General features: G+C 43.2%; 1 protein-coding gene across 1 annotated transcript in view; it reads right to left on the bottom strand.

The window, feature by feature from the left end:
* LOC122806067 (GRIP and coiled-coil domain-containing protein 2-like) overlaps positions 1–21,612 on the bottom strand; it is a 1,105,805-nt gene that overhangs the window by 997,607 nt on the left and 86,586 nt on the right. The window contains exon 2 of the mRNA XM_044076306.1: positions 6,687–7,135. Within this exon, the coding sequence (XP_043932241.1) occupies positions 6,687–6,926 (240 nt within the window). The 5' untranslated portion in view covers positions 6,927–7,135. The remainder of the gene's footprint in view (positions 1–6,686; positions 7,136–21,612) is intronic.

The raw sequence follows: 21,612 nt of genomic DNA, 5'->3' as shown, positions 1-21,612 counted from the left end.
ACTGAATCTGCCATTCCTTTGTAATGCATTTAGGAGTATCCAGGGAGCTAAAACTGAAAATACCTGTCACATTCAGGTACTAGACACCTCCTACTACTACAGTACTTTGTGTGGTCATGGAAAGACTAACCTCTCCCTTTGAAAGAAGACACATTTCATGAGTGATCTGGTGTTCTATATCAAGTAGAAAAAGAAAAAAACAAATGGATCAAAAAGATATCAAAATGCTGGGGAGGAAATTTTCAAATGTCTTTGCCTGTATTTTTTAAAGTATTTAAAAAACGAAGTTATGTTCTTACCATAACGTTCCATCTGAGTAGTAGACTTCATTCTTCTGCACATATGGGTATAAGGATCCGAGCCGGCAAAACTTTTCAAGCATCAGCTCCGAGCTCCAAGCTCCTCCCTTACCTATATTACATCACTTCCTCCTATCTAGCCCCAGATCGAGTTTGCTGGCACTAAGTGGTAACATAACCACAATCCTAAACAGGAAAAACCTGAAGAATGAGGGGGATGGAGGGAGGGAAGGTGCAGAATGAAGTCTACTACTCAGATGGAACGTTATGGTACGAACATAACTTCTTTATCTGAAGTAGTTGACTTTATTCATTCTGCACATATGGGAATGAGTCCCCAGCTACTAGAATTCCTGGGAGGCCCTTATGGAAGGATATTTCTGAGCACCGCAGAGCCAAATGATGCTCTCCTTCTAGAAGTAAGATCCAATTTATAATGAGAGATGAATATGTGTGAATTGGCCCAAGTCGCTGCCACACAGATATCATCTAACGAAACTCTTGACCAGAAAGCTGCAGAAGTGGCCATTGCTCTAGTGGAATGAGCCTTCAATACACCAGGAGGAGATAAACCTTTGTCCTTATAAACCTGTGCAATACAGAGAGTGATGCACCTTGCTAAGGACACTTTCGAAACTGCTTTGCCCAAAAATGGTTTTGAAAACGAGACAAACAATTGATCCAACTTCCGGAAGGGTTTAGTCGTATGGAGGTAAAAACGAAGCTGTCTATGGACATCCAATAAATGAAGCTTACGTTCACCTCTATTTTGGAAATTTGGGAAGAAGATTGTCAAATTTAGAGACGGATTAATATTGGCTGCTGAGGACACCTTGGGAAGAAAGGCAGGGTTCGTACGCAGCAAAACCCTATCCTTGTGGAAATCCGAATGGGGGGGGGCAAGGAGGATAAGACCTGCAACTCTGAAACTCTCTTGGCTGATGTGATGGCAACCAAGAAGGCGGTCTTCCACGACAAAAACTTCATCAGAACGGAACTGGCATGCTCAAAGGGGGGAGAGGTCAAAGACTGAAGGACTAAAGTCAGATCCCAGGGGGGGCACCGTTTCTTTAACTGGTGGTCGCAATAAAAAGGTGCCTTTCAGGAAACCTTTACACAATTTGGCAGAAGCCAGAGCAACCTTATTTTCACCCACATGAAAATTAGAGATGGCAGCCAGCTGAACCTTGATGGTAGAAGCACTTGCGCCTGATCGTAAAAGATCGGCCAGAAAATCCAGTATGACCAGAACGGGGGCTGTAATCCAGTTCAGATTGCGCTGAGAGGCCCAAACGCAAAAACGTCTCCACCTGCTATTGTAGAGTTTCCTAGTGGAGGCTTTAAGCGAACCTATCAGAATATTCTTAACAGGGGACGAAAGTCTGGGAGTCCTGATGATCATGGGAACTGGAGCAGCCACGCCGTCAGCTTGAGACTGTCCAGGTTGGGCAGGGGCAAGCCCGAAGGGTGAGAAATCAGATCAGGGCATGGATCTAGAGTCCATGGAGGAGCCAACAGGTGAGACCATAGGAAGGGAAACCACACTTGACATGGCCAGAAGGGAGCTATGAGAATGACTTTGCACTGCAGCCGGCAAGCTATCTGAAGGAACTTGGGAATAAGAGGTAACAGGGATAAGCATACAGTAGCCCGGAAGGCCAAGCATGGACTAGAGCGTCCCTGGGTACATCCCCCGGAGGGGGGATCAGAGCGAAGAAGTTGCTGCACTTCGTGTTGGAAGGAGATGCGAAGAGATCGCAGCAAGGTTGACCCCAAACACGGAAGATCTTCTCCGCCACTGATTGTTTCAGAGACCACTCGTAAGGCAGAAGGACTGCCCTGCTGAGACTGTCCGCTAGAATGTTGGAGCGTCCCGAGATGTGCGTTGCTATGAGAAACCAGCTGGTGGATATGGCCCACTCCCAAACCCTCATGGCCTTGCCACAAAGGGGGTAGGATCGGGTCCCTCCCTGTTTGTTTTTATATCAGACAACAGACATGTTGTCTGACTGAATGGCTACTGTCCCCGGAGGTACGACAGGGTGGAAGGCTCTCAACGCTAAAAGCACTGCCCTCATCTCCAGGACATTGATGTGTAGCTTGGTCTCTGGAAGGGACCACGTGCCCTGGACCGTCTTTCACAGGAAGTGCCCCCCACCCGTGCTGAGAAGTGTCCGTGGTCACCGTGGCTTGAGCCGGAGGGGCTAGAAAGCTGTGCCCCGCAAAAATGTCCGCTGATTGAAGACACCACTGGAGTGACGTTCTGCATGTCCGATTGGTTCGGATATGGAAATTCATCAGAAGGTCTAGCCAGGACCACTGAACTGCTAGATTCCACTGAAAGATTCTCATGTGAAGACGTGCATGCGGGAGGATAGAGATTGTGGCTGCCATCGAACCCAGGGCCCTGAGAACATCGGCTGCTGTGACTACCGAGTGATCCAAGATAGCCGATACATGGAGTCTGAGATTTTCTATCCTTTCCGGGGTGAGAAAAATATTTGACTGAATCGAATTCAACTGTGCCCCGATGAAGTCTATGATCTGAACCGGAGCCAGGTGGGACTTGTTGATATTGATCGTAATGCCTAACTTGTGAGCCAGACTGAGGAAGTAGTGTAGGGCTTGACACAAGAGACGTTTGGTGGATGCAGCGAAGAGCCATTCGTCTAGGTAGGGGAATACCCAAATGCCCTGAAGTCTCAGGTGAGCCGCTATGACCGCCATAACCTTGGTGAACACCCTGGGGGCTGTGGTGAGACCAAAGGGTAGGGCTCTGAATTTAAAGCAACTGGCCCCTAGCCGGAAGCGTAGAAACCTCCTGGAGCTCCTGTGGACCTTGATGTGATAGTAAGCGTCCTGGAGGTCTAACGAGCACATCCAATCGCATTCTCTCAGAAACGGTAGAATGGACTGTAGAGTGACCATCCAGAATTTTTGTTTCTCTACCGACAGGTTGAGGATAGACAGGTCCAGAATGGGCCTGAGGTCCCCCGTCTTCTTTGGCACTAAAAAAAACCTGGAGTAGATGCCTGATCCGGATTGATCTGGGGGGTCCGGCTTGATGGCTCGTTTTTATAGCAGCTTCGAAACCTCTAAGGCTGCAGCCTCCCTGTGAGCGGGTGGAGCATCTGGAAGGCATGCTGGAGTTATGGGACATGAAATGAAGGGGATAGAATATCCTCTGGATATGATGTTTAACACCCAGCGATCTGTAGTAATGGACTCCCATGCCACTGGATGTAAGGAAAATCTTCCCCTGACTGCCTCCAGAGTAGAGCAGCCAGGCAACCCCTCAGGGTTGCTGTGCGGGTCTGTCAGAAAAAGGTTCCCTAGACCCGAAGTTTCTGGGACCACTCTGCCTCTGGGACGGCGTTGGTCTTGCCCCCTCTGCCTCTGGGGGACGAATATTCCTGAGTGTCACGACAGGACTGTGATTTCCAGAACCACATCTTTTGCCCCTTTTGGTTCCTGGAATAGGACCTCTGGGGGGTTAGAGAAGCGGATTCTGACGGCTGTCAAAGTCTTTCTGTCCTTCTCACTCTGGGTTAGTGTGTCACGTACGGTCTTCCCAAAGAGGGATGATCCATCAAAAGGGGCATTGATGAAAGACGCCTTAAAGGGGTCCGCAAATTGACACAGCCTGATCCAGGCGTAACACCTCAAGGCAACACCTGTACCAGCAGCTCTAGTGGCTCCCTCCATAGCATGAGAGAGGAGATGCATAGAGGTATTTTTCACTGATTTCAGTGTAGTCATCTTCACAGTGAAAGACTGCTTGTCCTGTTGCGACAGAGCCTCCGGGGGCAACTCAGTTCCGATATAAGGTCTCGCTGCAGTCGGATAACATGTGCCAAGTAATTCAGCGCATGAATAGAAAATGACGCTGACGAGTACATGTGCTTCCCGAAACGATCCATCGACCTGGACTCTTTGTCTGGTGGATGAACCAAGGAACTCTCCTATGCCAGTTCCTTCTTTGTGGCAGCTGCAACCACCAAAACATCTACCGGGGCTCCTTTGGACCATGCCCGTCTGTCTGATGGCGGGGAAAGAATTTTGTCTGGCCATTTGGGTATAGGCTCTACGGTGTCAGGATCCTTCGATGCTCTAGTGGTGATGAGGTCCACCAAAGGGTCCACTGGAGGGGAGACCCCGGAAGTAGATGGGCCCGTGCCAAAGGCCTCCAGGAATACGGACTCATCCGCAGAGGGTTTGGGGGCTGACCAACCTCCTCTTTGGCGGAGGAGCTTCATAATGTCTCAGAACGAGTTGTCCTCGGTAGGTGATCTGGGGGAACCCTCTCCTTCATCCAACTCCTTCATCCAAGTCCGTATCAGTGGTAATGGACTCAGGGGAGTCCAAGTGCCTCCTCTTACACTTGCGCTTACGAGGTTCCTCTCCAGTGGGACTCTCTGGAGAGGATTCGTAAGCCTCTGGGGGTTCCCTGAGGGGAAGAACCTGGGGTTGCTTTGGCACGGGCTGTCCCTGAGACAGGGTAATGGGAGCAGAAACCAAAATCAGAGGGGTCTGGGTAGGATCCGAGTAGGTAAGCTGTGGTCTCAACCCCTGGGAGAGAACCCTTTCCACTGCCCCGAACGCCAATGGAGAGCACACCTCTGTAGAACGTAAGGAAGAAGCTCTCCCCGGCACCGAAGCAGGGATCAAAGCCGACGGAGGGGTAGTCCGGGCACCGAGGATGGGATCCGAAAGACCGAGATCTCGACCCTCGGGTCCGACTCCCCGACCACGGCTCCGAGAGTCTCCTGGATCCAAGACTGGATCCGAGGAACTCAAGGTGACGGCCGGCGTCGAGGAAACGAGAACCGTCGGTGCTGACCCAACAGCTCTAAAAGGTCTCGGACCCGAGAACCCTGAAGTGTCGGGTCGGATCGGGGAAGGAGCAATAGGGTGGAACATAGTTGAAGAAGGAAGACCCTCTCCAATGGAAGAGGGCCCTGGTAAGACCCCCATCTGAATTTGGTTCTGGATGAACCTCCTCATCAGCCTGTCCATAACCAGGTAGGAGACACTCCGAGTCGACCTGGAGGAAGCGACCGACTCGGGTCTGGGCTGGATCTTAGGGAAGTGCCTTGGCTCCGATGGCTCCGTCGGCTCCGGTAAGAAATGGGGAGAGCGGAGCAGAGGAGAACGAGACCTGGGTGCCTTTGAAGGGGGGCTGGAGAAAGACTCCCTGTCCAGTGATCTTTTTCTGGGCCTGTCCCTCTCCTTGTGATGCCTCTCCTTATCCCTTCTGTCCCTACCTCTCTGGGATGACTCCGATGAAGCAGGCCTGGCAGGAGGTTGAGTCTCTGCCAGCACAGTGTCACTGGCTAGTGAGGAAACTGAGGCAGACTCTAGGGCATAAGCTGGTAGCAGACCCTTAGCCACAAGCTTAGCCCGGTGATCCTTCAAAGCCCTAGGATTAAAGCTTGAACAAATGTCACAAGATACAGACAGATGGGTGACCCCTAAACACAGAACACACAGAGTGTGGCCATCAGCTGGTGAGAGCTTGTGACCACACTCTGTGCACTTCTTAAAGAAAACCTTAGTCTGTTCAGCCATAGTAGAAACAGTAAAAGCCCTAACGGCTCACTCACGCACACACTTAAACAGGGATTGGGCCTAGGCGGGAAACCAGTATCACAAACAAAAACACTTATAACTAACTTTTTTTTTTTTTTTTTTAACAACTAACATGACGATCGAATGAGAAGGGAGAAAAAAAAAAGGGAATGGTATTCAATCTCAACTATCACAAAAAGACCAAAAAAAACCTTACCACCTTGCATAGAGCTCAGAGACCATGATGCTGACTCTTAGAGCGGCAAACGAGATCTGGGGCTAGATAGGAGGAAGTGATGTAATATAGGTTAGGGAGGAGCTTGGAGCTCGGAGCTGATGCTTGAAACGTTTTGCCGGCTCGGATCCGAATCAGATCCGTATACCCACATGTGCAGAATGAAAGATGTCAACTACTTCAGATCGTCTAACTGACGAAAGGGTTGTTAAAGATTTGTTATTGTTTCTCCTTATTAACCATCTTAAATTTAACTTAAATTTTTGCAAAGTCAGAAACTTTTTAGTTATAACCCAACCAAGTTTCTATATAGCGTTAGACTTCATCAGCAGACTGTTCACAGCAATTATAATGTAACATATGGGAGTAGAACTTAATATGTATCCCGTGGTGTCAATTTTAAACACTAAATATTTCAGAGTTGTAAAAAAAGTACCAATTGACACAAATGCACTTGACAATGTACACATGGTTGCTTGGAAAAGTCAATTTTTACAGCCATGCATACAGCAGGTTATTTTTCCTGGTTTTATTTACAACCCTATCTGATATATGTTGAGCTTGAAAGAGTTTTGTCATATTACCTCAGCCAGGATGGGAGATCTCTTGCTTCTGTACAAGCTGTTGGAATTCCAATTCAAATCTGCAAGTGATAGGGGAGGGGAATCTCCCACACTCTTCCTCCTTTGGGCCTGCATGGAGTCAGTTTCTCTCCAGCTAGGTGACCTCCTGCCACCTGCAGCACTGTGATGTCGTATCTTTCCCTCTTTGTCATAATAATTGCGTAATGACAGCAATCGTAGGTTTAGGCTTACATCAGCCATTTACTATCTAGCCAGTGCACACCAGCAGATGGGAGAGTGAGATCTAGTTCAAAAATGTTAACTTTGATAAACATTTATTAATGATGATCAGATGCAGCTCCTTCCTGGTGTACTCAGGATGTAGTGACAGTCATTACTCCCTGTAGTGTGCAGGTCCCAAAAACTGCACATTCTTCAGCTGCAACGAAGTGTATTCAAGGTAAGTCACCCTAACAAAAGACAGAAAAATAAATAAGAATGAAACCTATTTTAACAGTACTACAAGCACACTTTTTAGATCTCACTACTTATGTTGCAGCAAAACAAAATCATTGTGACTGTTAGATGCTCAGCTTGCAGAAAACTCTGATTCATAAGAAAAGTAACACCTTGAACTTTCTGCTAATAAAGTTGAAAACGGTCTCAAAGGAGTCTGTCTGACTGGTGCAGAGGCAAAGTTATCTACCTGAACTACCTGCAGCATAAATTCAAGAAGCAACCAGGTGTTTGTGTTTGAACAGAGGAACCAATCAATGATATTCACTTTCCCCTTTGTTATTCGCTTTATACTTAGAGCCACTGGCAAAGAAAATAAGGCAATGAAAAATTCAAAAATATAATTGGCTTGGTAATCAAGAAAACTTCGCTTTATTTGCAGATTGTATTATTGTTTTGCATTTGATAAATTCACAAAAGGACATTTCAGTGCTGTGGAACATCTTGTGACAGATTCAAGTCTTTTTGAGATATCAAACTGATGATGATAAAACAAAGGTTATAGTGGTAAATTATGTATTATACCATGACCCCCCCCCCAAAACGTGCACGCTGATTGGCCAGCGTGCCCGTTGTAAATCGAGTTATACTAATGGAAAAAGGTCCGGTCGCCCGGACTTTTTTCCATTAGTATAACTCGTTTTTTTAAAACACTGTCTCGCTATGTTAAATGGGTTTAACATAGCGAGACAGCTTTAAAATAAGCAACGGAGATCTCCGTTGCTTATTTTAAAGCTGTCTCGCTATGTTAAACCCATTTAACATAGCGAGACAGTGTTAAAGCAACGAGAAAGCAAGATCTCCGTTGCTTTTTATGTCTCGCTATGTTAAATGAGTTTAACATAGCGAGACAGTTTAAAATAAGCAACGGAGATGTCCGTTGCTTATTTTAAAACTGTCTCGCTATGTTAAACTCATTTAACATAGCAAAAAAGCAACGGAGATCTTGCTTTCTCCGTTTTGCTCACAACTCTGATGTACTGCGCAGGCGCAGTACATCAGAACTGCCGGATGCCAGACATCTGCGGAAGGGCAGTAAACAGGCATTATACTATGCCATTATTTAAGAAAAGTAATAGTTTCTTTTCTTAAATAATGTCATGGTATAATAGCAATAACCCACGCCTGGGTGTGGGTAATGCTAAATTTACCCACAGTTGGCTTTGTTTGGTCGCCCTCGGGACCAAACCACGCCAACCGTGGGTAAATTTAGCATTACCCACACCCAGGCATGGGTTATTGTTATACTGACCCATGAAATGGTTCAGCAATACTCATTTATGTGGACATGATAAAATGAAGTATTTAGGTGAATGGATTAAAAAGGATTCTGTTATGCTATTACCCAGATAATCCTTTATTTTCTCTTTAACACTCTTGCATTTGTGCCTCTTCTTATTCTGTGACATTTCACTTATTTTGTAATATTTTAACCTTTGTCAGCCCCTCTAAATAATTCCTATTACATCTTAAACATGTTTTTTTTATTTCCACCCTATTTTTAAACTCCACTTTCATTTTATCCCACTCACTAGCCATAACTTCTGAAGAAATTTCTATCTTCCCTAATAACTCTCAAATAACTTCCACTACCCATTCCTTAAATTCCTATCTTTTTAACAGATAGGTGGAGAAGCGCCAGTGTCTCATCTTTACTTCATTACCCTGCATTTATATCTTAGTTGTTACTGGTGATGATCCGAAATAGTTACTGGATTTCTGTCGAAGCTTTCAGTTAAATGCACCTGTTCCAGTCAAATATAATTTCTATCTTGTCTAGGACAATTACTGTACCTCAGGGAATAGTATGTAAATTATCTCAGAGTTTCTACTACTGAATTCATATCTTCCATACCAAATATTTTCATAAATTTCTTTGGAAATCTACCCTCTTTTGTTATATTTTCCCTTCTGGGTCACCCAAATACATCCTCATTGTTGCAAATACAGTTCCAGCCCACATTTCTAAGTAATATTCATAGGTTCATAAGTGTACACTAGGCTAATGACCACTACGGCCTTTTTACACATAGCCATGGACCTCAAATCTCTGACAAGTTCTGGTTCACTTGATAAGTAGGACCTTAGGAGATGAAACGTTTGCACGCAGGTGCCTGGGAGATGAACCATTTACAGACTGCCTGCGTCCATTAGTGACACAGGTGATAAACCAGGGAGGAATTTCCTTTTCCCCATCCAGTTGTTCAAGTTACACTTCAATTGGGTTAGGGAGGAACTCTGCAAAGAAGGTGTAGTCTGTGGGCTACATACTTGTCTCTCCAGCAGGTTCTATTTATATCACAGGCAAAGCTTCGTCTTTAGAATGGGTAATTCTCATGTTGTTTGTTTTATGGATACGCAAGAGGTCTGTCAGGGTGTGGTATGACAATGCCTTGTATGCCAGGCATAGATCTCTCCTTAACAGCCTGTAGGACACAAAGTACAGGATAGGGCTTTGAGACCGTCTACATGTGCTATGTTACTTATGCCACGTATTAGTGAGGCTCCTCTGTGGATGTTCATAGGTTGGTACTAGGCTATCAGCCCTAGGGCCTATACAAGCCTAGCCATAACAATTCCCTGGCTATTTCTTCCCACACTATTTACTTCCCTGGACCCCTGTCTAGCAGGGCGGTTGACGTGATCCCCGGGGTGAATTTCCTTTCTCCCATCCAATCGTCAAGTTTCCTTTTGAAGAGGACCAAAGAGGCACTCTGCTTGACATGTATGGGCAATCTATTCCAGAGTATGGGGAGTATCTGGGTCAGGAACCCATCCCTCCAGCATGTTTTGTTTATTGTGATGACAAGGTTTAGATCCCTGGAGCGTGTGGCTCTGAGGGATTGGGATTTCTTTAAGTGCAGCATGTCCAACAGCTCTGGGTTTGACATGGCCTTGTATGTTAAGCAAAGATCGCCTCTGAGTAGACGATATGCGACAGAGTATAACTGGAGTTTTTAAGGCGGTCAGCATAGGGCATCTGCTTTAGGCCTGTGATTCTTTTAGTGAGGTATTTCTGTGTCCTTTCCAGTTGTTGCAGATGTCTTGAGAGGTACATACCAAACGGGGCATTGTATTCTATAATGGGTCTAATGAGGGATGAGTACAGTGGGACAATGACCTCCTTTTTTCTGGATGAAAAGCCCTTAGTGATGAGGTGTGCCACATAGAAGGATTTCCTGACTGTTGTGGCGATGTGGTTATCGAAGGTGAGACCACTGTCCACCTGTGTCCCTAAGTCTCTTATCAAACTTTCGGTGTTTAGTGTACTGCCACCTATATGGTAATTCACGGATACATGTTTTTTCCCAAAGGGGATAACTATACATTTCTTGGCATTGAGCTTGAGCCCATGGCTCTGGCACCAAGCATCTGTTTCTGTAAGGCCCTTTTGTAGAGTATCCACATCATTTGGGGATTCAATAATGGCTCCCAGTTTGCAGTCATCTGCAAACTTTGTTATCCAGAGTCCCTTAGTGTTGGCCTATACTTCAGAGAAGTAGATGCCAAACAAGAGTGGTCCCAGGACTGAACCCTGAGGTACTCCACTTGTCACTTGTCTGGAGCTGCATTTGGAGTTGGCTACTTTTACAGTGTGGGTTCTATCAGTAAGCCAGTTAGCAACCCATTGGGTGACGTAGGGATTAATGCCCAGCTTAGTAAGTTTATCTATGATTCCAGAGTGGGGAATGGTGTCAAAGGCCTTGGCAAGATCTAGATAGGCTGTGTGGACCACCTTACCCTTGTCCATGGCTCTGGAGACTGATTCGAAGAAGTCAATCAAGTTCAGGAGACAAGATCGGCCCTAGACGAACCCAAACTGGGTAGGGTCCAGTGTTTGAAGGTTGCCAATGTCTTTGTTTATAAGTTCCATGATAATACGCTCCATGGCCTTGCAGATAAGGCTTGTCAGACTGATGGGACGGTAGTTTCCGGGATCCAAGGTGGATCCCCCCCTTGTGGAGTGGGATAACTGTAGCTGTGCGCCACTCAGTGGGCACAAAACCTGAGGTGAGGCTATGATTAAACATGACACTTAGGTGAGGTGCCATTACCTGTGTGGCCGTTATTACTGGAATTTGGCAATCTTCCGGTATTGAGATGGGCCATTTAGGGGGTGAGAGGGGGGGGGTGAAGGTGGCACTGAATCGATCTGCCAGGATATTGGCAATATCCTTAGGATCAGTATATTTAATGCCATTCTGTTTTAGCTCAGAGCAGATCTGAGCATTGCCATTTAGATTCTTGACATAGTTATAGAATGCCTTGTTGTTGTATTTGGAATCTTTGGCAATTTTATTTTCGTAACTAGCTTTGGAGGATTTTATGAGGGATCTCAGTTTCTTACTGAGGCTGGTAAGGAAGTTTTTTGCATCTTGGGATTTTCCTCTTTTCTGTTTTTTTCCTTTTGTTGTAAAGTTTGTTTATGGCAGGGGACCACCAGATTGGCTTCTTTTTTTTGGATGAGAGCATCTTGGTTCTATTTGGGATGGCATGATTTATGCACGAGTGGATGTGCTTGTACAGTGCCTTAGTGTAGGATTCAGCAGTTGAACTTTCAGTTCCTGTCTGCATGGGTGTCATGAAGTTTGTCACTTCTGACTTGAGTAGCATGAAGTTGGCTTTGGAGAAGTTTTTTATGGAGGTTTCCTTACTGGGGGGTGGGATGTGGATGTTAAGGGTGATTAGCTTATGGTCAGACGTGACTAACGAGGGGGAGATCATAGGTGTGGAGCATCGATTTCCCATGTTGGTAATGACCAGGTCTAGGATATTGGAGCCCCTGGTGGGACTATGGATTAGTTGACCCAGGGCGTCGGAATTTATGAATTCCAAGAACCATTGGGCAAAGGTGTTGGTACATGAGTAGCTTTCCCAGTTAATGGCAGGGTAGTTAAAATCACCCAGTATTAGGGTGTTTGGTTCTATCTTAATATTTTCCAGTATGTTTAGAAAGGTGTAGTGAGAATCTTGGGGTATGGTGGGGGATCTGTAGCAAGCTACAATTTGGATTGCAGTCTTACCTAGTGTTAGTTGCACCTGGAGAATTTCAGATGCATTGTGTTGGACAACTAGCCTGGTGGTGTGAATATCCCTGGTGAATATTGACACTCCTCCACCTTTAGTGTTTCGGTCCTGCTTTGGTGGCCGAAAAGTGTGGTAAGAGTTGTAGCCTGGTACTGCAGGGGTGCTCTCTGGAGCCTTGAACCAGGTCTCAGTTACTGCACAGATATCAATGTTCTCCAATTTTAGGAGTGCCTCGAGAGAGTGCATTTTGAGGTTTAGACTTCTAGCATTCAGTAGCATTACCTTCAGATTTTGCATGCTTGTACCTGTTACGGTTCCAATTGTTGAATGTGCTGGTTAGGTACAAACCAAAGGAGACATTGTACTCAATGATAGGTCAGATGAATGATGAATACAGTGCAACAATGACCTCCTTGGACCTAGATGCCACACCTTTGTTTATAAGTTGCACAGCATAGAATGATTTCCTCATTACTGTAGACATGTGATGGTCAAAGGCTAGATTAGTATTTATTTGCTTCGCAAGTCTCTGATTACTGGTTGACTCTTAGGGTTGTGTTATCAATATGATAGTTACCAGGGGTGGATGACTTTTTAAAGGACACTATTACATTATGCATTTCTTGGCATTTACTTTTAGTCCATGGCTCTGACACAACCTATTTGTCTGTGCCAGCCCTTCCTGGAGAACAGTGTTGGTGGAGGATTCTATGACTGCTCCTAATTTGCAATTGTCTGCAAATCTGGTCAGCCTGAGGCCCTTGACAATGGCCTTGACTTCAGAGAAGTAAATGCCAAAAAAGACTGTTCCCAAGACCATTTCCTAAGGGACTCCACTTGTGACTGGCCTCTTTGTAGAGGTGGACTCCCCAATTCTTACTTCCAATGTCCTGCCTATGAGCCAGCTGGCTATCCAATGGGTGACACAACGGATTATACCTAACCTCTTGAGTTTGTCGGCAATGCCCAAGTGGGCTATTGTGTCATATGTTTTAAGGTCAAGTTAGGTAGTATGAACTGTTTTGTCCTCATCCATTGCTTTGGTGACCTTCTCAAAGAAGTCACAAGGTTAAGTAGGCATGGCCTGCCCTTTACAAAAACAAATTGGGTTGAGTCTAATGTCTGGAGGTTTCCTATGTCATTGACCATTTCCATAATAATTCTTTCCATTGCTTTGCATTCGAGACCAGTAAGACTTATGGGTCTGTAGTTTCTAGTGTCTGTTCTTGCCTCACCTTTGTGCAGAGGGATAACTGTTGCTGGGCTCCATTCATTAGGCATGAGCCCTGTTTGAAGGCTACAGTTAAATAGTGATTCCAATGGGCTTGGTAGGCCATGTTTCATGCTATTTAGAAGATATCCTGGGACATTGTCTGGGCCTATCAATGCAGTGTTCTTGGTCTTAGAGACAGCATTGACAGCCAGTTCCTTAGAAATAGTAAGGAGACATATTAAATTGTACTTTCCAAGGTGAGGTAAGGAAGAGATAGGGGTAAAGTTAGAGCTGAATTTGTCTAGTATAGGTCGCTCCATTAACAATGCATTCTGCACATAACTGTGTATTGCCTTTGAGGCTGCGGACATAGCTAAAGAACACTTTACTGTTGTCCTTAGCCTGGAAGGCCAATTTTACCTCAACTTTGGCTTTGGTAGACTTTATTTTTCCTCTGAGTTGTTTCTTTAGTTTGATGAGAGTGCTTTTATCCTGCTGGATACAACACCTCCTATTTTTTAACTGTTATACTGCTTATTTATGTTGTGATCTCATGAGGGTGGCTTGATTTTTGAATAAGTTCTGTGCTTATTTCTCAAAACAGAAATGGCAGCAGTGCACACAAACTGTACAAAATAAAAAGAATATGTGCAAAATCCAAGCCAAAAAAAGTACACACTGCCACAAAGGAGATAATTCAAACAATCTGGCCAGTCTAATCCAAATTACAAAGAAGTGAGTTTATTTAAAAACATGTTTAACACCAAGAGTAGCTGTAAGGCGTTTTCATCTGGCAAAACTAGACTTCATCAGAACAAAAATACATTGGCTTGAAAAATCTGACTTAAATACCCTACGCAATTAATTAAACTATCAGCCTGTTAAACAATAAATTAGTTAAATAACATTGTCAAATCCTACCAATATGTTAAAAAAATCTAAACTTTATTAAATATGCATAAATACAGGTTCACAGGTGGTGAATGGGCTATTGACCAGAAGGTCTTTATAAGCCTAACCATATGTACCCAATATAAAGGATCTTGCCTAAACCTAAGATCTTAGTTAGCAACAACTGCCCATATATAGGAGGATCATAGTTGAAATCCCTGGAAGGAGTTTACGGTTTCCCATCCAGTCATCCAGACTACGCTTAAACAGGGTCACAGAGGGGCTTTGTTTGATGTGAACTGGTAGCCTAATCCAGAGTTGTGGCAACCTATGGGAGACATATCTGTCTCTATGCAGGTCCTACTTGTGTCACAGGCCAGGTTAAGTCTGAGTGACCCTTGTCCCATTTGACTTGTGGATGTTAAGCATTTCCATTAGGTATGGATCTGAGATTGCTCTGCAGGCCAGGCACAAGCCTTCTCTAAGTAGTCTGTATGCTACTGAGTACAGTGACAGTGACTTCAGTCTGTCAATGTATAATGTGCTGGAGACTCTGAATCTTCTTGGTTAGAAATCTCTGAGGTCTCTCAAGTTACTGCAGGTGCCTGGTAAGGTACATACCAAAGGGAGCAGTGTACTCAATTACTGGCCTGATAAGGGTCGAGTACAGGGGTGTTATAATCTCTTTTGCTCTTGAGGCAATGCCTTTGCTAATGAGGTGTATGACGTAAAATTGTTTACTTACCACAGTAGACACATGGTGGTCAAAGATTAGGCTACAGTCAACTTGCATTCCCAAGTCTCTCACTACTGAGTTGTTACTTATGGTACTATTATTCAATGACATGCAGAGATATAGTTTTTACTTGAAGGGGATGATAATGCATTTTTTTGCATTGAGTTTGAGTCCATGGCTTTGGCACCAATCACTGATTTATTTAAGTTCCTCTTGAAGTATATTGACATAGTTTGGGGATTCAGTGATTGCACTTAATTTGCAATCATCAGCAAGCTTAGTCACAGCCCCTCTGTTTTGGCCTGAACTTCTGAGAAGTATATTCCAAACAATAGTGGGCCCAACACTGACCCCTGTGGAACCCCACTAGTAACAGATCTGCTGCTTGAGTTAAAGTCCCCAACTTTGACAGAATGTGATCTGTCGGTGAGCCAGTTAGCAACCCACCTGATGACATTAAGGTTGATATTCAACTGGGAGAGTTTATTAATGATGCCCGAATGTGGGACTATGTCAAAGGCCTTCGCTAAGTCAAGGTAGGCTGTATGCATAGATTTGCCTTCCTCTATGGCTCTGGTGACATCTTCGAAGAAGTCCACCAGGTTTAATAGGCATGACCTGCCTTTGACAAAACCAAACTGTGTTGGATCAAGGGTTTGGAGGTCAACTATATCCTTATTTATAAGGTCCATGATTATTCGTCCCATGGCCTTACAGATAAGGATGATTAAGCTTATGGGTCTATCGATCCCTGGGTCTGTTGCTGTACCCCCTTTATGAAGGGGGATATGACGGTTGCTGCTTTCCATTCAGCAGGGACAAAACCTGTACTCAAGCTGTGATTGAAAAAAGTACCTAATGGAGTTGCTAACTCATATTTTAGACCATTTAAAATGCATCTGGTCCCATAGAGGCTGTATTTTTGGCCTTGGAGAGAGCAACAATGACTTGCTCTTTGGAGATGTAAGGTGGGGGAGATGTTTAGGGAATGCTTTATGAATGTTTGGAGGGGACGGGGTGAAATTTTAACAAAACCTTTCAGCTAATAGTTTACCTATTTTCGCAGGATCAGTGTGTGTGTAATGCCACCTACAGCTAGTTCAGCACACGTCTGGGTCCTACCTTTTATGTTAAGTTAGGCTGAAGAATGCCTTATGGTTATCCTTAGCTATGGTTGCTATTTTTTTTTTTTCAAAGTTGTCCTTAGAGCATTTTACAAGTTGTCTTATTTGTTTGTTCAAGCAGAGGAGGGTGTTCTTCTAGTGCTGTGACCTAAATTTTTTAGTCTTAGACAGCAACTTCTTCCTCTTGTTGTATAACTTATAATGTCAGATGTCCACCAGGAAGGCTTGTTTTTTCTTGAGTATCTTGTTTTGATCCTATCAGGTAGAGCTGTGCCAATACATTTGTGTAAGTGTTTGTACAGGGCATTTGTGTATACCTTAGTACAGTTATCAATGCCATCTGTGAGAACAGGAGCTTGGAAATTATTTATGCCATCCCTTAGGAGGGCATAATTAATTTTGGTGAATTTTTTTAGCCTGAATTCAACTAAGAGGGGTTCAGTTGTTCTTGCTACTTCAAATGTAACCGATTTGTGATCATATTTAACCAGTGACGGTACTATACTTGTGGTGATGCAGTGGTTACCCATGTTGGTGAGGACCAGGTCAAGAATATTTGAGCCCCTTGTGGGGTTACATACTATTTGTTCCAGGGTATTAGTATTAATAAAGTCCAAGAACCTTTGTGCGAGCATGTTCGTACTCATATAAGTTTCCCAGTCGATGAAAGGATAGTTAAAATTGCCCATGACTAGAGTGTTTGTTTGTAATTTGATTGACTCAAGTAGGTCCAAATAAGCAGTGTGGGTAACTTGGTTTATTGAATGGGGCCTATAGCTAACGATGACTGAAGGGGGGTCTTAACCACAGTTAAATGAATTTGGAGTAACTATGGAATTTTCCTATCTAACTAGTCAAGAGGTGTATTTATCTTTGATGACGATGGATATTCCTCCTCCTTTGGATCTCACACGTTCATTTTGCGGTCTAAAAGTGTGGAAGGCATTGTAGCCTTGTAAGGCCAGGGCACTCTCTACAGCCCTGAACCAAGTTTCTGTGACATCCTCCAGGGAGAGGAGTACTTTCAGAGTGCAGTTTCTGATTTAACTCCCACAGTTTAGCAGCATAACTGTTTAACTTATTTGTGAGTGATATTTTCACATCGGAAATTTTGTTCTTGAGATCTTGCCTAAAAAAGACACTATGGTGAAGGCAAGTGCCTTAGGCAGTAACAGAAAGACTAGAGGTGACAGGTGATGACCATCTCTGGCAAAGCAGTGTGGTCTATTAACCATGTCATCCCAGGCTGACAGGAACTGGATCTCCTTATAATGACACCAGAAACTAAGCTAATTGTTAAAGTCAATCATTTTTTGTTTATATTGTGGTATCATCCTAGTTGAGGGTACAATGCTGCTCAAGGCTAGGGACATACCTGCCTGGGACACATATTCATAGAGCTCAATCATGTCTCTCATCATATAGTCCAATGAGGTATGTCTCAAGTCATTCACACCAGCATGAACTATGATGGAGTTATAATGGTACCTGTTATTGAGAGACCTGAGTGCACATCTGATCTGATGGATCCTGGCACCCAATAGACAGCTGACCATAACCTTCTCCTTGTCCAGCCTGGTGAGTAGAACATCTGTGCATCTCACAATAGCATCACCTATAACTAAAAAAATCAGTTTAGATGTGCTTTGCCTTGGGGGCTTATTTGGTGAGACACTGGTGCTTGTGTTTTTATGTGTATTGAGTGCTGTAGGTGCTGCATTAGGAGTAGCATGTTTGTGCTTGGAAGTTCTCTGATGTTTAGGTAGGTTTCTGGTGAGTACTTCCTCATATGATGGTTTATGTGTTGAGTGCATTCTTTGTGTAAGAGGTGTAGTATACGAATTGACAACCTGTTCAATGTTACTGTTCTATGCATGAGAGAGCAAGGATTCCAGATTCTTAGTGTAGCTGCGTCTCTCACAAATTGTACTTGGGTGATTTAGCTGTAGAGGGTTGCCAGTGTACATGAGGCAGTTGCTACACTGCCTCAGGATATCCATGTGAATCAGGCTGGTAGGGGAAATGAAGGGAAATTAACCATCCATAATGCTAGGTTAAAGCCTGTTTTGACAGTCGGGAGAGAAAATGGAAGGGTGTGGTATAACTGGGTGCTCAGACGAGGTCTATACTAATGGGGTGCTCTATAAAGGGTCTATCCTAGTAGGGGTTCTCTAAATGGTATAGGACTATTGCAGATTTGGTGGTTTTGAGACTGTTTAAGGGGCAAAAAAGTGCAGCTGAAGTGTTCTTTGACCAGCTAAGCGTAACCTAAAGACTTCTTGGCCTGATCAAGGGCAGCTACTAAGGGAAAATGTATCTACTAAAGTTTTCTATAATCACTAGTGGTTATCCCCACTGCACAGTAGTACGCAATGGTGCACAGAGGTGCACTATACATAAACATGAATACAGCAGAGCAGTAGCTGGTCATCTAACTCTGTGGAGCTGTGTTAAAACAAGCGCAAACCTGCACTAATGCAGGGCTTATGTAGCAACAGTGAGCAAACTGAATTAAACAATTTAACCAATAAAAAAAGCTCAAAACTGAGCCCTGTGTGATTGGGATTACCCAATCTGAAGGGGTATTTCAGAGCTACACAGTTAAGACTCCTATACATAGCACAAGCAGAAAATTATAATTCAAAGTGGAAAGGGATGATGATAAAACATGGGGAAGCTCAAGATACAAGGAGAGACTGGGATTTTGGATGCAGGCCTTTAAGGAGAACAACAATAAGCATGCAGAACATTATAGCCATAAAGTAGCAGCAAGTATTCTAAAAACTAAACCAACAAGGGAATGGAGAAAGGAGATTCTGCCAATGGGGATGACTGCAAATAGGGATACTGACAATAGCCAAGAGGGGGGTGGAATTTATTGGAGAGTACTGGGAACAAATAACTAGACAGGGAAAGACGACAGAATGGGAAGATGCCAAGAATTTATTTGGACTGCGGGTTAGAGATTGCTGTCCCTATCATGGATTGATATCAGAGTATAGGCAAACAGAAATAAACAAGGGGAACCTAAACAAAAGACCAACACTGGTAAAGTTTTTAATAGAATCTAGAACAGAAGCTACCATTAAAAAAGGAATAATTAGTAGAGCATATAAAACATTGCACGATAACTATAAGAATCAATCAGAGGAGGTTAGAAAGGATTGGGTACAGGGATCGGATAAGGAATTTACAAAGAAACAATGGGAGGATCTATGTATGTCCCCCAAATATGCAAAAAAATCTAGAAGATTTAAGATTTTTGCCTGGAAATGTTTACACAGACATTTATATACACCAAGTACACTCGAGAATTTTTCCTCAGGTAGACAGTAAATGTTGCAGGTGTGAAGGGGAGGAAAGAGGTAATTAGGAACATATTTTCTGGGAGTGTGGTGAGTTGGCAGACTTTAAAGATTCCCTGCAGGATGCACTGTTGGAGATGCTGGGTGGGCAGACTGGTCTGACGAGGGAGATGATTTTTCTGACCTATGATACAGAATCGGAATTGCCTAGACATGGTAAGGCCTTGCTGTGTCTAACAATGGTGGCTGCCAAAAAAGCAATTACTAGAAAATGGAAATCAAAATCTAAACCAACTATATTGGAAGTAGTGAATACAGTAACAGAGATAAAACAACTGGAATTGAGATCTTTAGAAAAGGGTAGGAGCGAACTACATAAGAAAAAATGGGAATTGTGGGAACAATACATACAAAGGAGGAATGAGGCCTAAAAGGCAGCAGGACTGAAACAAGCTATGTGATGTTTGAGTGACAAAGATTGTGTAGATTATAAATGATGTATAATGTTTGCAACTGGTTGCGAGTCACTATGGTTTGTGATGTAAAAAGCTTGGGACTAGGATTGTGTTGGTGTGGTTTGTGTTCATTTATATAAACGTATGTCTGTCTTTGTGGTAAGTGATTGTTTAATGAAGATGTTTCTTGTTTAAAAAAAAGCAAGAACAGAATAATGTACGTAATATTGCTTAGGTTATATAATATATAGCAATATACATGAAGTATAATGTCTGTTATGTTAATATAGTTTGATTACTGTTATATGAATGTAAATTTGCCTATGTCCCAAGTGATAATTCAATAAATTTGTTTGGAAAAAAAAACTGAGCCCTGTGCCTGCAACCTTCAATCAGATGAATCCTAACTGCACTCTCCTGCCACAAGGGTGCAAGGGGGGCCTCTCCAGCAAAGGATACCCTGGTTTAGTGCTCAATTTAACAAACAGAACCAGATTCAGCAAGTCTGAATCTAGTCTATGTTACAGCAAAAAAAATGTACAACAAATCAGCAAGAACATTTTTTAAAAAATCAGCAATATAGAAAAAATACAGTTTAAAAGTACAAAACACAGTATAAAGTTTAACTTATGGTTAGCAGAATGCAATAAATTCCTTGGATTGCACATAGGTGACCAGCCACTGCTCTGCTGTATTCATAACTCTGTGGAGCTGTGTTAAAACAATTTCATAAAATACTCAATGAAGAAAATAATTAAAACCATTTAAAATATGTTGAAGAATTACATATTAACAAATTTACAACTTTGCTGCCCTTAATTTTAAAATGGGCATTATTGATGTATACTCATTTATCCCACAATACGTAGTCGCATTTAACTTCAGTTGCCAGTGAAGCTCTTTGTATTCTAGATCTGTCTCCCAACTACCGTACCTTGAATGTCTCAACTAAATCTCTCTCTCTCTCTTTTTCTTTCGGCTTTTCCAGGTTAGGGGTTGCCACAGCTAAAATACCAAATTTAAAACCAAGACAGTCTGCATTACACAGTACTCTTATACAGGGCATTACTAGTGTTGCAACGCTTGATATCATACTTGTGCTCATAGATACGCTTGTTCAGTTTTCTCTCAGTTTTGCCAATGTAAAATGCCACACATAAGGAGCACTATGCTATGTATACTACTTGATGTGTTACACAATTCCCATTCCTTAATGCAATTGGGGCATGACTATTAATCTCAACAAAAGTTCTATTACCAACCAAAATGTCTTTATAGTGACTACACCTACCACACATACTGGTACTCTTATCTTTTTTTTCTCTAGTCGATTCTTTATATTTTTTCCTGTCTTCTAAACAAACTGAGGTATATCTCCTATAATGGAAAACAGGTCAGCATTAGTTGAATGTGTATTCCAATTTTTTCTCACTATATCTTTAATATCACCTGCTTGACCCGAATATTTAACAACCAAGGCTCTATTGTAACCATTATTTTTAGTTTTTTGTTTTGCTTCCGTATCCTTAGGACTAGTCCCAAGAAGTGGCTTGTATATCCCATTCTTTTAGAACCTCAGCTTTAATGCTGTCGACCAAACTCTTACAGTATCCCCTGATATAGAACATGTCACACAACTTATTCATTTCCTGGGAAATCATTTCTATATCAGAAGTTAT

Source organism: Protopterus annectens, chromosome 7.part0 (genome assembly GCF_019279795.1).
Source record: "Protopterus annectens isolate FY-2018-M chromosome 7.part0, PAN1.0, whole genome shotgun sequence".
NCBI classification, from domain to species: domain Eukaryota; kingdom Metazoa; phylum Chordata; order Ceratodontiformes; family Protopteridae; genus Protopterus; species Protopterus annectens.
Note: the sequence above shows the minus strand (reverse complement) of the source record. Positions and strands in the feature narration are given on the sequence as shown.